This window comes from Cololabis saira, chromosome 19 (assembly GCF_033807715.1).
Source record: "Cololabis saira isolate AMF1-May2022 chromosome 19, fColSai1.1, whole genome shotgun sequence".
NCBI lineage: Eukaryota > Metazoa > Chordata > Actinopteri > Beloniformes > Belonidae > Cololabis > Cololabis saira.
In genome coordinates, this window is record NC_084605.1 from 26,294,536 (window position 1) to 26,311,908 (window position 17,373).

At 40.1% G+C, this 17,373-nt stretch overlaps 1 protein-coding gene across 4 annotated transcripts; it reads left to right on the plus strand.

Annotated features, from left to right (window-relative positions):
- The first annotated feature begins 51 nt into the window (after positions 1-51).
- On the plus strand, positions 52-14,674 carry tom1l2 (target of myb1 like 2 membrane trafficking protein). 4 transcript variants are annotated; one of them, XM_061707592.1, is made up of 15 exons: positions 52-165; positions 520-604; positions 1,243-1,321; positions 1,560-1,709; positions 2,760-2,924; positions 3,021-3,167; positions 5,404-5,520; positions 5,652-5,785; positions 6,773-6,824; positions 8,699-8,867; positions 9,655-9,781; positions 10,602-10,677; positions 11,202-11,261; positions 11,972-12,008; positions 12,121-14,674. In XM_061707592.1, exons 1-15 carry the CDS (start codon positions 114-116, stop codon positions 12,267-12,269), a joined length of 1,599 nt encoding a protein of 532 aa, XP_061563576.1. In that variant the 5' UTR covers positions 52-113; the 3' UTR covers positions 12,270-14,674. The 4 variants fall into 4 exon arrangements, with proteins under 4 accessions (XP_061563576.1, XP_061563577.1, XP_061563578.1 ...); XM_061707593.1 differs by having other exon boundaries at positions 2,760-2,921; XM_061707594.1 differs by having other exon boundaries at positions 2,760-2,894.
- Positions 14,675-17,373: the final 2,699 nt, after the last annotated feature.

A 17,373-nucleotide genomic window follows, 5' to 3' on the forward strand; every position in this document is an offset into this window, starting at 1 on the left:
AACGTCGATATATTTTAACCAATCACGTTACAGCGTAGGCGGGGCTTAAGAGACGTCTCCTCAAGTGTGCAGCAGCATCATCCCATGGACTGACTTGCTTGTTGTAGAGCAAGATGGAGTTCCTTCTGGGAAATCCTTTTAGTACACCAGTGGGGCATTGCATTGGTAAGTCGTTACGTTTAGTGGAAACTGCGACACTGACTTACAGGTGTATATAGGCTGGAGTCGTGTCATGTTTGCTACATTAGCATGCTACTGAATGAGTTCCACCGTTAGCCGCCATGCTACCTAGCATTACCAGAATGTTACTGTGTTAAAACAACCGTTTACAGATTAAATGTCTAATTTACTGACAAGTACTTAGTTAGTGTAAAAAAAAGAACAGGTATAATGGCAAAAACGTGACGTTAACAGCTAATTAGCTTAGTTAGCCGCCTAACACCGTCATCCAATTGATTAGATTTGCTTGCTTTTCTAGTTACGTCGTTGTTTTCCTAACTATCTGTGTGTCTGTCACAGAGAGAGCCACCGATGGCTCGTTGCAAAGTGAAGACTGGACTCTCAACATGGAAATATGTGACATCATTAATGAAACAGAGGATGGGTGAGTTAGTTGGCTCAGACAGTGTCTATATACTGTTTGTCTACTAATCTGTGTTTGCGTCATGAGTTTCTGCAGGAAGATATTCTGTCTGCCCTTTTCTTGTTTTTCTCATCTGTGATATATTTAGATAAAACAATCTTGCTCTGGCTTTTTGAGCTGGAGCCTTGCAAGGCCTCTGCTTATCTCAACGCTCCAATAACCTTGTGTCCTTCTATGTTTGAATCTAGTGTGTGAAGTCCAGGTTTTGTTTGATTAGTGTGTTATAAACTGGCTTAGGCGAGTCTAGCACAGAACACTGTTAATCAGTAGTCTATTTCAAGGAGTCTGATTTATATATTCTCCATGGGGAATGTAAGGGGAGCCACACGCCCAGAACTGTAATGCAGAAAGAATTTGTCAAAAGTCGTCAAGATGGTTATTTCTGCCTTATGATTGGGAAAAATTAAAGAATCATTAACGTTTTCCTTTTTGTATTCAGTCTTCAAATATTTTACAGTGTGTCAGTGTCACTGACATGTCTCGTAAAGCCTTCAGCCTTATCTTGAATATTTTTGTTTCAGCCTGTCTTGTAATTTAAAAGCTGTGAACATGATGTACGACACTGTTTGTGTTTTATGTGTATCTTCACTTGTGGGTAGGCCAAAAGATGCCATCAGAGCGGTCAAGAAGAGACTCAATGGCAACAGGAACTATAGGGAAGTGATGCTGACTTTAACGGTGAGTTAAAGTGGACAGCAAGAGTGCAGCTGTGCATGTTAGTGTTAGAAACATTATTAATGATGGATATGTCAAATGTGGAATAACGTCTTATTTTTAACACCGGCAATTGTATTATCTAGACCAGATTTCATAGGGACACTGGATTTACATTATTTGCATTCACATCAAGGGGATTTTACTCTGTTTGGCAAGCATTAGCATGTACTAAAAGTTATTTTGTTTCTGCGTTTATCAGGTTCTTGAGACATGTGTGAAGAACTGTGGTCATCGTTTTCATGCTTTGGTAACCAGCAGGGACTTTGTCGATGGGGTGCTTGTTAAAGTCATCTCTCCCAAAAACAACCCACCAACCATCGTTCAAGATAAAGTACTTACCCTGATTCAGGTGAGATAATGTTGCAGCTGAATGCACATAGTCCAGATCATTATCCTCGCCCAGTTATTGCACTTCATAAAGCTTAATGGGTTATTTGCACAGATCCTCCTCTTTATAATGATCGTATCTATGTGAGATAGCACAATCATTCCATATTGGCTCCGTCAAATAATGGTGAGGCTTATGCACAGCATAGCTGTTTACTTACTACAGTCTATGTGGCTGTGCAGCAGTCCAGGAGGTGGCCTGTCATCCACAGGCAGTTCCTCAGGTAAAGCATAGTCTCTCCAGAGCTACAGCCAGGAACAGCTCTAGTTACCTGTCCTAGCTCAGGTAACCTCACAACATTCACACAAGCTGCTCTTATTTCCACTAGGAACACTGTGAAAGCCCTCTGCACAACATGCAGTTAGAATGGGGCATGTTGTAGCTGTGAGTGTGCAGAAAGAATCCAATTGTTCTGGTCACATTTGTGACAGAAGTGTCAGTTGGGAAAATTTGTTCAAATCTATGGAGATGCACTATGTTCACACAGCAGCTGGAGTATTATTGTATTATAGCCTCCATGCATGATACCCAGTTGGGCAACAGACTGTGAATATGTTGTCCAAGTCCTTATACCACCTGCCTCATTTCCCAGATGTTTGCATGTCTATCCTTGAGTTGATTAAAAACATACAAATTTGAAGTCATTTTTACCAGGGCCTGTCTTGTTTTGGCATGGGTTTTCTTTTTGTTGCTTAAATTTATAATTTGGGTAAAGGAAATTTAACTTAATAATAAAACTGAATTGCATTTCAAAATTACTGATTTATAGAGAGTTATTAGCCCACATCGTCTTCTTGAACATGTTTTTCATTTGCTGTTTTATCGCATATATTAAAATGGGCGATCGAGCTTCAGACTTGGAGCGCTGCGGTTTGCTGACTGAATGTATTCAAGGCAGACAAACACAATTGTTCGGAGAACAGGCTCTTTTGATGCGTCATCCTTCCCCTTACCTATTGTTTTTATATTAGTCTCTGTCTTTGAAACCCTTTCTTACTTTGTATTCTGCAGGCATGGGCTGATGCATTCAGGAGCAGCCCTGATCTGACAGGTGTGGTTCAAATCTATGAGGAGCTGAAAAGGAAAGGCATTGAGTTCCCCATGTCAGATTTGGAGACCCTCTCACCTATACACACACCCGGGCGGGTAGGAGGCATCGTGTCAAACAATCCAGTTGTGTGCCTACGTTTCCAAACTGCATCTTTTTGAGAAATTCTCTGTTGTCGGAGTCCCAGTTTGTAACATTTAACAAACCTTTTGTGTTGCTTGTAGATGGCATCTGCTCCAGAGGGAGACTCCACTTTACACAAGTTCAACAGCACTACTCAACCCGCGACACAGTCTGTCCCACCAGCCTACACCGCCCCTCAGGTCCCGAATATTCTTCCCTCTGGATCCATCAATCCTACACCTGAACAGGTAAAGATGCAAAGACAGAGTCTGACTCACATATTTATTGATCTCCTTTCTGTAAAGGTATTTTGCTCTTAATTTGATTAAATAGCAGTAAATGGTGTTTCCTAATTTAAGTTAGCCAAACTTGTGACGATCACAAAACCCATGCCCCTGTTTTATGTCTTAAGAGCTTCCTTGTTAAGATGGGTGGTAATCTCTCCCTATTAAATTAATTCTGAATTGGCCTAATCCATGCCATACTCACAAGATGTTGCTTTCTTTCTGTTGTCAGTCAGTCTGAAATATCTCAGGAAAAGGAAACTGGCCTTCTTTGTGGTATTTGAAAACATTTAACTGCTTAGGCTTTTTTCTGTTCTGGATTAATTGAAGCCATTATGAATGAATGAAGATGGTTGATTTATCACTACTGCTCGTATCTTGCTTATTGTAAAAAGGCTGTGTTGATGCACTTAAAAAGTTACGAGTCTTAAGATGATGAACAATTTTGCAGATTGTTGGTGGAAGGTCCACTTTATCAGTGGCTAGTGTTTTAAAACGGTCAATTACTAAAAGGGACATTTTGTATAAAATGTACTCTTTCAATACAAGAGCATGAAAGTTTGGTGTCTGGGATGCCTTTTAGACTTCAAAAGTGTCTTATTAAACCAAACTGTGTTGAATATGGTGCCCCAAACTGAGCCGTTCAGATTTTGATCCTGTTTCCACATAACAGCAGGAATTTACTGCAATTAGCAATAGCGTTCCATGGCTGAATTTCCTCATTTGTTCAACTGTGGCCGGGCTGCACAGACCTGAACAATTCCAACGATCTGTTATATTGTTGTCTTCTTGAGGAGCAGTTAATAGATGTCTCTTGCCCAAAACTGCAAGGCATTGGAGTAGTCAGTTGTTGGCTGTAGAGATGTGGGCATACAAGGTTGCATTCCCTGGATTTAAGCGATTAGATCCAGTCATGTCCATAGATTGTGTAATTAGTGAACTAACCCTTCCTGACATCATCCGTCAGATTCAAAACCACTCTTCATTAGGAATCTTGTTCCTCATATTGCATAGCGTCACTTTACAAATGGTTGTAACCATAGACCTGGGAAGCAGGCTGGAACACGCCCACCTTCTGTCAATCAAAGTTAGGCAAAGGGAAATAGTACAAAAATCCCTGTTTTCAACCATGTACTGTATTTACAGTTTTGTCTAACAGTGGATTATAGGCCCACTTCAGCCTCTACTCATTCCACTCCCCACTCCAGCCAAACCTCCACAGGGTGTGCCTCTTTTGAAATTAGCGTTAAAGCTTTGAGCAAAAGGCTTCCCAGCTGCAGAATTGCAGAAATGTTTGAATCTGGGTGAAGATGAAAACGGAGAAACTGGATCTACTCTGATCTGGGGCTCTGACGTGATGGTAAACTTGAAATCTGAACAACTGACATATTTGTAGACTCGGGCATCCCCAAACAAAGCAACAAGGTGTTTTTTTTTTTTTTTTTTTTTTTATCTTATAAGCTTTGGGTTGTTAGTCGCATCAAACCGGCAAACTCAGTGTTTAAAAATTCATGTTTAAAAACTCGTGAAAAAAAGTGACTGGAAGTTTCTTTCTTTTACCATTATATGTCAATTTTTTTAGTCCTTTTTGTATTTTTTTTTTTTTTTCTTGGCTACATATATATATTAATGGTTAATACCAAGTTCGGTAAAAACCAAAAGCCACATACAGTACATATGAATTTTAATCTCCAACAAAGGTTGTTTTTTTTTGTGTGTGTATGTGCGTGAGTGTGTTTCCTGAACCAGCCCTCTTGACAGTCTCATATTTTATTGGTCCCTCAAGAAAAGGAAAAAAAAAGTGAAAAATATATATTTTTTTTAAATTCTGCCAAAGAGGACTAAGATCACTGAAAGTGGAATATGAAAAAGTGGGAAAGGAAAGACAAGACAGTGATGGGTGCAGTTCGGTGGGTGTGTGATGTGTTGTAGTGTGTGTGAATGAATGTATAATGTGTTGTGTTTGAGAAAAAGGAGACGTAAGACAACCAGGTGTTTTATAAACGGAAGAGGATATATATATATATATATATATATATATATATATACACACACAATATACATATATATAATATATATATACATGCAAATATCTTTGAGTGCTTGTACATATTCTAGTATACCAATATGAAAAAAAACCCCTTTTGAGTATTTTTGAATTATGTGCCAACTATAGGTCATTTATTTTTATACAATCTAGATTTGCCGGCTGCGCAGTGAGTTGGACATTGTTCGTGGAAACACAAAGGTGATGTCAGAGATGTTGACTGAGATGGTTCCAGGACAGGAGGATGCTTCAGACTATGAATTACTACAGGTACGCAATCCCCCCAACTCTGAACAAAATCTGGAACACTGGTACTTTTTTTTTTAAAGAAGTGAGAGGGATAAGAGACAAACCCAAACGGATTAATTCCTTGACATAATTTATGCATTTGTGTTTGTTAGGAGCTGAACAGGACTTGCAGAGCTATGCAGCAGAGGATAATGGAGCTCATCTCCTGTGTTTCTAATGAGGCAGTGACGGAGGAATTGCTGCACGTCAATGATGACCTCAACAACATTTTTCTTCGTTATGAAAGGTTGGAAAACAATTAAAACCCAACCCGAGTTGTTTTGACATTTTCACTGTATGAATTATTATCATTATTATTGACATTATACCTGAGAAGTCTGCATTTGAGAACACAAATGTCCACATCACACAAGCCAGACTCTGCAGAGGTCACCTCACTGTCTCCCAGGCATGAAATGCAATTGTTGTCCAGAGGAATTCATGTGTGAATGAGGCGTATAATTACCCACAGAATTCAGGAGTGTGTGTGCCGATGAGGGTTGTTTGTTCTTTCTTATTTCTGCTTGTGTGGATATAACTTTCACTGTCTTTGACTCAGTATTGCATATTCATCCAAATGCATGTAGCACTGATGTAAATTCAAAGACTGACATCTTTTTCACACAACTTATAACCCACTATGCAATGTAAAAAAAGACATGATAAAAGTTTCCTGCTTGAAGACGGTTCCCTTGGGCCCTAATACTCCAAGCTATTTTGATACAACACAAGCATTAATGAACATCATCTTTCTTGACTCTGTTGTGTTGTCTCTTCAAACCCAGTCGATATGCCTGCCTCTAATCACTCTGTGGCTGTTAGTTGGTGCAAACTGTCTTATTTATTTTTAATACTTGAAGCTTTAATGGTTAATGGTGTATAAATAAACAAAGCAATAGTTAGGATCTGTTAGTTTGACTTGAAACACAGACCTTTTGAGTTTAGACATGTTCAAAAACACCCACCATAACTAGTACTGTGTTGCATTCTAAGAAGTGAATGAAGGATATTAAAGAAAGTACCAAACCTGTCCACTGTTTGGTTTTACAAGAATGCTCTGTTACTGCGTGATCAAAGTTAAAGACATTGTCTGGAGTTAATCTGTGAAAACAGCTATAATTTACAAATGCAGACATAACCTTGTTAGGAAAGTTTACTCTTCTAATCTCAAGTGACAGCTTTAAAATAAATGAAGAGATTTTGTTTGTTTCATGTAATCTCTTTGTTATTTCAGGTATGAGAGGTTTAGATCTGGGAGGTCCTCGGCTCAGAATGTCAACAATGGGGTGAGTCAGCATTCACGACTTTTAGTGATGAAATACCCAGTGTTTGCCGAAGACTCAAAGTATCTTGACTTTGTCAATATATCATCAGAGCTCTGTTTTTCATGTCTTATCATTTGTTTGTTTTCATACATTCTCTGGCTTCTACACCTTTCATTGTCTTTTTGTGTTGACTTGGTTGTTATAGTACCAGTCAGGCCATCAGATGGGTTTGATTGATACGAGCTTAAAGCCTCTGGATTTTCTTTTAAGCATTGGCTTTCAGAGCTGCAAAGAGACTGTTTTGGTTTCACAAGTAAAAAGTGTGGCATCTCATCCATGTTTATACATCCTCACAGATGTATCTGTCTATTGAAATGGAGACATATTATAGACGTTTAGAGGCATTTACCTTCAAGATTTAATGCAATGTACATCTTTTTTTTCTTCTCCCATCCCTCATCTCTGGTGTATTAGGAGTTTGTTTTTATTGTGCAATGAAGGGACCTGTTGCATTTAAGTTCTGTCCAATTTGCAGAAACTTTAGATGCGTATATTAGGTCTGGGTGTTTAATCCTCCAGAATAAAAAGTGTTGAATCATGATCAAGTAATGGTAGTTTGTCATTCAAAGGTTTATATGTCATTTGTGTGTGTGTTTTATTTTTTTTAATGTTGAGTGAACACATGGAAGCCATGGCGTTATCTAATCAGCTTCCCCTTATTGTGCTTTCTAAAAGCTGAATGTCTCCTTGGAATGAAGGGCAGCTGCATTTTGTGAAACATTTGTTCACGGCTGCTGCCTTACCAGATGTGTGTTATGCATCACATGCTTGCAGCCGCTTACAGGAAAGCTTACTTGCCTCATGCGTTTGTCAGTTTCCTGTTGCTTCCACCTCTTCACTGATTGGAAAGCAATGATAAGGGAAGGATATTGAGTTGGAATATTCCTCCCTCTTCATTGGGTTACCAGTTGCTGAGCCATGGTGTGTAGTCCATAGTTATGCCATTACATTGTATCTGCACTAGCATGTTGGTGGTATTCACTGTCTCTTCCTTTCTGTGCTTCTTTTTTTTTCGTTTCTGTGGCTAGCTGAGACAGGCAAGTATGAAAATCTTGTCAACCTCCCCGAATGAGCTGCATCACCCCACAGCAACTGTTGAAACATGGCTTCATGATATGGGCTCAATCATGTTCCAATATTTTCATTCCATATGGCATGTTTTGACTCTGCAGCCTCCTCCCCCCCAGCAGTCAATGATATGAGGAACTTAGAAGTAGACCAGAGTGAAAGAAGGATAAGATGCCGCTGAGATGAACATGTGCCTAGGGTCACTGTCATGTTGTGTTTGCATTATTTCAGAGACGTAGTCTTCCCCTTCTTCCTCTCTGCTGTATTTTGGCCTTCTTTCTTGTTTTGTGTTTCTGTGGATAACCAAGAGGAAGGGTGTAGCTGCTATGACTAACACATGAAGAATTCATGGTCCTTTTGTCCATTTTATATAAGCGTTCCCATTTGAAACCTAAACATGGTTCAAAAATATAACTGTTTTGAGCCCCTTAAGAAAAAAATGTCCACAAAGTGAACAGATTTCCCAAAGTTCCCACAGTTAAGATGGTTTCATGCTCTCCTGAAAGTAACCAACAGCTGGGTTTGCAAGATTGCGCTTACACTTGTTGTGCACCACACCTGCATTTGTTTAAATTTGTTCCACAACAAATATTTTGTTTATTTATTTTTTTTCAAACATAAGCAAAAAAGGAAATTCCTTACAATTCCCCTTTTTCATTTCACAGCCTTCCACAAATGGATATGCTTTGAAGAAACTGTAAATCAATTTCTTTGCTCCCACATGAGATAACCGCTATATTGTCGTCGTATCATTTCTCACTCATCAGGTCCTCAGTGAGGCGACGGAAGACAATCTCATCGACTTGGGCCCGGGCTCCCCTGCGGTGGTCAGTAACATGGCCAACGCAGCTCCGACCAGCTTGCCCCCCGCCCTCACAGCCCCAGCGGGAAGGCCTTCCTCCCCGGCCACCTTGGCCTCACGTCTGGCTGGTTTAGGTATGCATGGAGCCACTTCAGACAAGTTCCCTTTTGACGTTATAAAAATGTGCATTCTTCTAGGATAGAGGGATAAAAACCAGAGCTGTCATCTCAAAGCCTTTTGATGCAATTTCCTTTTTATATTACTCAATAAGCATGATGTGCTGCGGCGAAACCATTTTAAAAGGAAAAGATTAACCCAGTTAAAGCACTGTCCTCAATCAGACTGAAGCAGTGCCTTTTTTCACAACGTAAAATCTCTATTATCCGTGTGGTTCAAGTTATCAGATAGTGTTGTTTTTGTCACTACCAGTTGTGCATGTCTTTTCTGAATCCTGGAGCAAAGCCTGGCAGCCAACTTGTTTATCATTTGGATACACTTGAGCGTGGAGGAGGGACTGAGTGACAACCATGAAACTCACATAAACACGCTGGGTTTTTCAGTGCACTGTTTTGACATATTTCCTAAAAGAGAGAGGGAGAAAGAAAACACACTGAGTAAATTATGTTTTATGTAAACAACACCAAGCAGAGAAAAGAGGCTAGCTATTTATTTATTTGTATTTATTTTGTCGCCTCTGTTTCACCTGGGGGCAAAGGTGGGTGTGTTGTAGCTCTGTGTGCAAAGTTGTGTTGACATGGTGGAACACCAGTCTTGCCAGTGGCTCTCCTGTTACTTGGATGATTCCACAAAGCAAGCAAACCGAGTGTAATTGCACCCTGGTGCAGCTCTTGAGACACCTCCGATGCGTTTGGGGGTGGGTTATTGCCGCTTGATGTTTAAGTATACATTTGTCCCCTGCAGACATGGGTGCAGACACCGTGAGCAGCACCCTGAGCTCTCTCTCCAGCTGTAAGCCTCCACCTGCTCAGGACGACTTCGATGTGTTTGCTAAAACCAGAACCGAAGTCGTGGCTGAACCAAGCCAGACGTAAGAATGCTTTTGTTTTGTTTGTTTGTCTTTTTGGGCATAATACAGTTCTTTAATGTGTAATCAGAAGGATGTCATTTAGGCCACGTTTACACGTAGCCGGGTATTTACAAAAACGGATATTTTCCCCTCTACGTTTTCAAAAATATCCCCGTTTACACGAACCCGCATGAAAACGCTGTTAATGTCATGCCAGCCAATCAGAATCCTGGAAAAAACATCAACAAATGACACGTGTAACTTCCAGTTAAGGCTGATTTATGGTTCTGCGTTACACCAACGCAGAGCTTACGGCGTAGGGTTACGCGGCGACGTACGGCGCGCATCGCCGCGTACCCTACGCCGTAGGCTCTGCGTCGATTTAACGCAGGACCATAATTCAGGCTTTACTTCCAAGACGGAACGAGAGTCTTTTATATAGAATATAAAACAGGTAAAATACAAGAAAATATTGACGGTGGCCAAACAAATTGTAAACACAGGTCGCACTCATGACGCTGCTGATGACATTTCTGTTGCATAATGTGACGTAAATCTCCGTTTTCCTCCGTTTTCCTCTGTTTAGACGCAAACGTGAAAACGGAGTTTTTGAAAATCTCCACTTTGGCCGGAGTTTTCAGAAATGATCGTTTTTGGGGGCTTTGACCTCCGTTTTCGTGTAAACGAACGGCCAAAACGCATGAAAACGCCTCCGTTTTTGCCCCGTGTAAACGGGGCCTTAGCTTGACTTGTCACACATTTTGTTATTTTTTTTTGGTTGGAAAGTAGATGGGAAAAACCTTGTTTGAGTGCTAAATTTGAAAAAACTCACTTGTTTCAGTGCTGCAGCAGCAGACGGCCCCACCGCCAGCAGTCCTCCTCCCACTCTGGATGTGCTACAGCCCACTGCAGGAGGGGTAAGTCTCGGTCTCGTGTCTACCTATAATTTATTTTCCCAACCACATACTGCTGGTGTCTTTGTTACTCCTACATGGACCAGTGTCTGGATGAAAGCTGTTTCTTTAACAGTTTCAAACCATTAATGTTTCATTGCTAGTCATTGCTGTGGGGCTTTCAAGGTTTTTTTTTTTTTTCTTTATTTGAAAAAAAGAAAAAGCTTGAGGCCTCTTATCGTCTCCTCACCAGTGTTTCACTGCATCCTCATCATAATCTGTGTCTAATTATTTTCTGTCCATGTATCCTGATAACCTGATCAGAAGTGTGTCATAAGCATTTGGTGTTCCTCATCCATAAATGGAAGTTTCCATTCGGTTCCTCATGTATTCATTTATCATTTTAATTCTCCAAATACTTGAGTTTCATTTGCGTTAATATTTGAATTTTTTTAAAGCCATGTTTTTAAGTCATATTTTCTGTTGTTTCGGGTGGGTTTTTGTTTTGTTTTCTGGCCACGCGTGGCTCTCTTGATGCTGCCCCTTAGGGTGTCGGAGGTCAGTCCTCTGTCATGGATGACATAGAGGAATGGCTGTGTACTGATGTGGTGAGCCAATCATGATTTTTATTTCTGCTTGCTTTTCTTTCCTTTTTCATTCTGTCTTATCCTCTTGTGAGGTGTCTTCGAAGGCTGACGATAACAAGTTAATCCTGGGCCACATTTTCTCACTTTGTGATTGATCACGTTGCCATACCCTTATACCCTGGCTTCCTTGAAGATTACTAACATTAGTGTGGGGGACATAATACTAAAGAATGATATGTATTTTGGCCAAATGAGCATGAGGTCTTCAGTGAGGGATGTGATGCAAGTACTGAAAGACCTCAGTGGAATCTTTCTGAAGTACAGTTGTGTGTCACATCATGTTTTTTGTTTTGGAACCAAAATTTCATTAAAACATAAAGCTTTCCTGAGCAATCCAGCTGTGATATAAGTATTTTAGTAGCTTTGGCTTCAGATGTGTAATGAAGCATCATAAGAGTTCATGTTCATTTTGCACAAATGTTTGAGACTGTGGTGATATTCACTGTTTTGGCCTAATAACAAGCGTGTGCTACTTGTCATGATGGGTAAGTGGCTCCTTTCTGTATGATACTGCTCAACTGGTGTGTGTGTTTTAAAAGAAGAAGAAACGCTCTTTTTCATTGGTGGGTTTGGTCAAATACAAGCAATTGCAAATAGTTTCTGGTGGTTTTTTTTTTGTGGGTTTGGCAGGCTCAACCCAGATGTAACTTTTATCTTTTATTCTTTATCAGAAAGGAGATGAAGGCGAAGAAGGTGTAACCAGTGAAGGTTAGATGACATAAATGTCTGTTGTTTTCAAATTTTCATGTTGTGACAATTTGTACTGTTGTTTATCCATCTCCTTTCTCTCTCTCCCTTTTTTTTTTTCTTTTCGATCTAGAATTTGACAAATTCCTAGAAGAGAGAGCAAAAGCTGCTGAGATGACTCCCAACCTACCGTCGCCCCCTAGTGGCAACCCAGGCGGAGGGCAGGGCACTCCCAGCCGCAAGAAGGCAGACAGACAGGAGGACGCTTTAGTTGCCATGTAGCACCCCCACTTTTGACCTCCGATACCCGGCCTTAGACCTGACCAGCTGAGCAGCACCACCCGAGGACTGACTGACACGACTCAGAAACGCATCCACCTGCTTTCTGACTCATCGCAACACATTACAGAGTTTAGCACATGCTTTAATGATTTTTAGAAAAGAAATAAAAATTTAGATTTTTTTTTTTCTTTCTCTCAAGGAAAAAAACACAAACTAATGGCCTACCTTGTTACGCCAGCCGTTGATAGCTCCCCCCCCACGATATGAGATGTGTTGGAGATAATGAGGCGGGCTGCTTGCTTCTCTGTGGGTGAAGGATCCAGCCCTGGACTGCAGAGTTTCAGTTTGCAGCCATTTAAAGAAAAAGGAGTCCTTGTTAAAAATAGAAAATTTATTTCATATAGATTTCCTCAATTTGACACCAGGTTTATGATTGTTTTTAGATTATACTTTTAGTAAAACCCCTATACTGCAGAAAGCCTGTCATCAGCTGGGGCACTAATCACACCAACTACAAGGGACTTGTTTTGGTGTTTGAGTCTCTTTGCAAACCTGTCTAACTTGATCTGTAAATCTGTAAATGACAAATGTCACATTCATCAGTTTTGTGTATATTTAAGCTACATGTATATGGAAGAGATAATTTAATGTAGATTTTTTGGAAAGAGTTTATGTTCCACTTGCTTTGACAATAGGGATGTACCTCACTGCGGACAGCGTGTTCAAGAAAAGGGAAAAATATACATATGATTATTTCTAAACACTAAGAGGGAATGACGAAAAAGGGAATTTAGTTTTTGTGACTGGCATCATTGCGCACTCTACCAACGGTTGCCATTACGCCACCCTGGAAACCTGCCTTGTTGTGGAGTATCTGACAGAATAAATGCGGTTGTTTGATGCTTTCGCTGGTCTCAACAGATTTATTGAGATTATTTTGCTGAGATTTATTACCCTGACGCTGCTATAGTTGGTTATAATTCTATCAGCGGTGCAATGCTGTGTAGTTGTTATTTATGTCATCATGCTGAGCACGGATACTGTCATGGATTCAAAGGTGAATGAGGGATTTGCAGAGCAGAGTCGCTGTTAGAGGAGCACTTGCACGTAGCTGAAGAGACAAATGCTGTTATAGTGAGTCTTTACTCTGTGACTTTTTGTTTTAAGCTCCATCAGTAGATGACTTTGTATGCTTTGTCCTAAAATTGAGCTTAAAGGACCAAATTTATTTTATTATTTTTTTTTAACTTAATGGCATTTCTGCATAACTTTGATTTAAATGTCCACATCTTTAATATTTGGGGTTTTCATGAATTTTCAACTCCACACCACCGAAGCAGTTTACACATTTTGTGCATTTGTCATTTATTTAATCTTTTTCCGCTGACATCTCAAGAGGCCTGACCTTTTCAACGTGACATTTGTTTTCAGAAATGAACTTGGCTTCAGACACAGCACTACAAATGAGACTTTTTTTTTTTTTTCCCCCCACCCTTTTCCGTTTTGACAAGAGTAAATGCAACATGTTTCACCGTCACAACAAGCTTAAAACAAGTGTGCACTTTGACGGCAGCATTACCTTCCAACATGTACTGCAAGTCTGCTAACACTCAGCCAGCTGTAATTAACGAGAACTGTCTAGACGGAGCTGTAGAAATAATTTATTTAGCACTACTTTTGTTTCTTCTGATCAGTATTTTAAATTTGCTTTCTTGTGCAAGATTAAAATAGGAAATTAACCAATTACGGGAAGAATGAGATCTTGTCATAATGTCTGTGTTTTAGGCTTTTGTTTATGGAGTTAAAATGTTCATTTTTATATATACAGTATATATATATATTGCTGCTGGTTTATGCATCTTATTTGTTATGTGCGTACAGTAAACATACAAATCAGATTCTGAAGTCAGTTCTTCACTAGCTGTAAAAGACTTCTCTCATTTATCTCATGGAAGATGCTTATTTTAATAGATTTTCTCATTCTCGATTTGGATTGAGTGGCACATTAACACAAGCAGACATCTTTAATGAAGTTTCAGCATTGCACATTTTGAGAGAGAATTTCCTTTTGTCCCCTGTGTTTTGTTTTGGTGTCTAAATGTGCGTTCTGTAATACAGAAGCTTCCTTGGTGATTGGGGGAAAAGATGACTCCAGATGTGTGTTTTAAAGATCACACGTTACCATCCCGTTTGGTATTGATAACTTTGCAGAGTCGTCTCATTTTGCAGAACAATATTTTTGTTTGTTTTTGTTTGTTTGTATGTCTGGATTATGCTGAAGGAGATGTTGAAAATCGAGGCTGTGCTGCGTGACTGTTGACTCTCCTTAGCTGCATCATTTCTCTTTGTGTTGTTTTGACTTCTGCATGAAATCTTAATAAAAATTAGCAGTGTGTGATCCGCAACCACGGCTCTGGTCTTTATTGTGCCTGACATGCAGTGAACCCGTATACAGCCGGCACACTTGTCCTCTCCCTGGCCCGCCACCACGGCCAGGTTTCCTCTCGTCATGGTAATGGTTGAAGCTGACCTGTGATGAACCCTTTTCATTTGCTTCTCCCAAGAGGAGCATGAGCCCAACATCAGAGACTCCCCCAGCGGTGGAGAGGAGTCGCTAATCCCACAGCGAGGCCCCTCATGGCGGCCCCAATCACTGGAGCGTTTCCCCGGTCAAGAGAGGGGGGGCCTGTCTGTCTGTCTGTGCACTCCTGCCCACAGCAATGAACCTCTACAATGACTCTGAAGAGGGTTGAGTCATGACTACTGAAACAATTCCACTTCCGGGGCTAATAAAGTATTTTTGGATAGGATATAGGATGCTTGTATGAGAAATTGTCATTTCACAGCTTTTTCAGTTGTTGGGCAAGGTTCAGTTTAATCACAACTGAAAATGCAGTGGCCCCCCAAGCAGGAAAGTTAAATCAATCCCTGGGGAGGGGATCTTGTATTTACTGTTGTTACATGGAGATGATGCGAAAGGACTTATGTTTTTTTGAATTATAGATGTACAAACTTGTTATAATGGTTAGTTACAGTGGTCTTGAGTTGACCTTATTATCTTCATGTGACCGTTTTGACTGGATTTGATTATTTTCACAGCGGTTTTAAAGGGACCGCGGGTGCTGATTATTGGTTTGAGGAGTTACAACATCCAGAAGAGGCTGAAGAAAACTGATGGAGCTTAAATCCCTCACGTGTATAAATATTTGCATGGTACCCATCCATTTAAATTTTTTTTATCATTCCGAACATTTACAGAAATGTTTCATCTGTTCACGAATCAAGACTGAGATGTGTCAACATTCAGTCAAGTCTCAAATAAACCAGATCTATTCCTGCCTCCAGCCAAATGTTGTGTGTATATGCATGCGGACTGTACATACTGTACGTAAATATTGTTTTCTATTAAAAGACTTATCAATGCTTTACATGGTCTTGTTATTTTTGACAATATGCAAATACTATTAAAACATATTTTAAATATGAGAATGAATTAGAAACATAAAAGTGTATCGTAATTAAAGAGCATTTCACATATGAGTGAATCAGATTACCTTTCAGACTGTTTAAGATAAGATATCCTTTATTTTCTCCCTCAGTGGGGAAACTTATTTTTGTTGGCAGCAGTACACTTAGCACACACATGCAGGGGAGGGGTAAAAAGACTAAAAAGTCAGAAATAAAAAATATAAAAAATCCAAAAAAATATATATAAAAACACCCCTGGCTGCCATATTGCACAATGATCCTGGATCCTGTGGGGGAACACCATGCTCTCCATCAAGTCTGATTCCTGATAAAGAGGTCTCTCGAGCCAATGTGGTTGCCAGCAGTAGAGTTTATTTTGGGATGCCCCCCTTCCAGTTGCTGTAGACCGAATGGTTTATCAGCGTAAAAAAATGTGCTTTCTTGCATCTAACCTCTCACCGATTTGCAAAGATTTCATGAATAAGGCCTATTATTTTAATGTTTTTGTGCATTTGCATAATTTTGCTTCTAATAAAAACTCACATCACTAAATCCGACATCTTTACCACATGAAAACTATGTAAGGTTCCTTTTGATCGAAAGTCCTCTCAATCAGATTTCCATTCATTCCTATTGGGGTCATGGGGGGCCTGCTGGAGGACCAAATATAGCCACCCATCCCCACTTAACCTCACTGGGCAGTTCAGAAGCAGTTGGGACCGTGGAATATCTGGAGAAAAACCCACACCAGCACCGGGAGAACATGCAAACTCTACACTGAGCCTCCATGATCGCACCTCTGCCGTGATATTACTATCGTATGTAATACATATAATCAGAACCAACAGGTGAATACCGGCTGAGAGAGAAGCTCCTTGCTGGAGATACCTGCCCAAACTAGTTCTCGAGGGGTCACCCAATCCCGTCAGGCCTCAGTTGCATTTTCAGTTGGATGCCAACACCTTACCCTTACTAAATCCCAACGTTTCTGTTTCCCCCAAAAATGGAAAACCCTTCCAGTGACACCCTTCTAACCGCTGAAATGCACTGAAATACAAACACTTCTCCCGACAGCCACTGACTGACATGCTGTGTTGATTTTTCTTATTACTGACACCCACCCACTTGAAGCCATTTAAAAATAATAGCATATTCCAGCCTTCAAGTGTGCACTGGCTGCACCTCCAGCAGCTGTGGACATAATACAGCATAAAACAGTGAAAGGGCAGAGATGTGTGCATGTAAAACACCCCAGGCTATTTCACAGATCTTCATTAGGCTGCAAATCTTTCAAGTGTGGTCATAGTTAATTCACACTTTCAGACATTTTTTTTCTCCGTCTATAACAACTTAAGGAAACTGTTAAATGTGGAAAATTTGGATTTAACAGACACGTTCAAATTAGAGAGAAAATAGAAACAGTCGGCTAATATTTATCTTCATACCCTTAATTCTCATCACAGCCTCAGTTTAATTCCAACCGCAAAACAAACACTCGGGACTAAATTACCTATTTGTGTTTATAATTTACTTGCTCATGAGTAGTGTCTTGCTTTCCTGCGCCTGCCACTCTTCCTTGTTTTTGGCCCTCAGCTGCTAATTTCACAAGGCGGCACAAACATAATGAGGTCTCAAA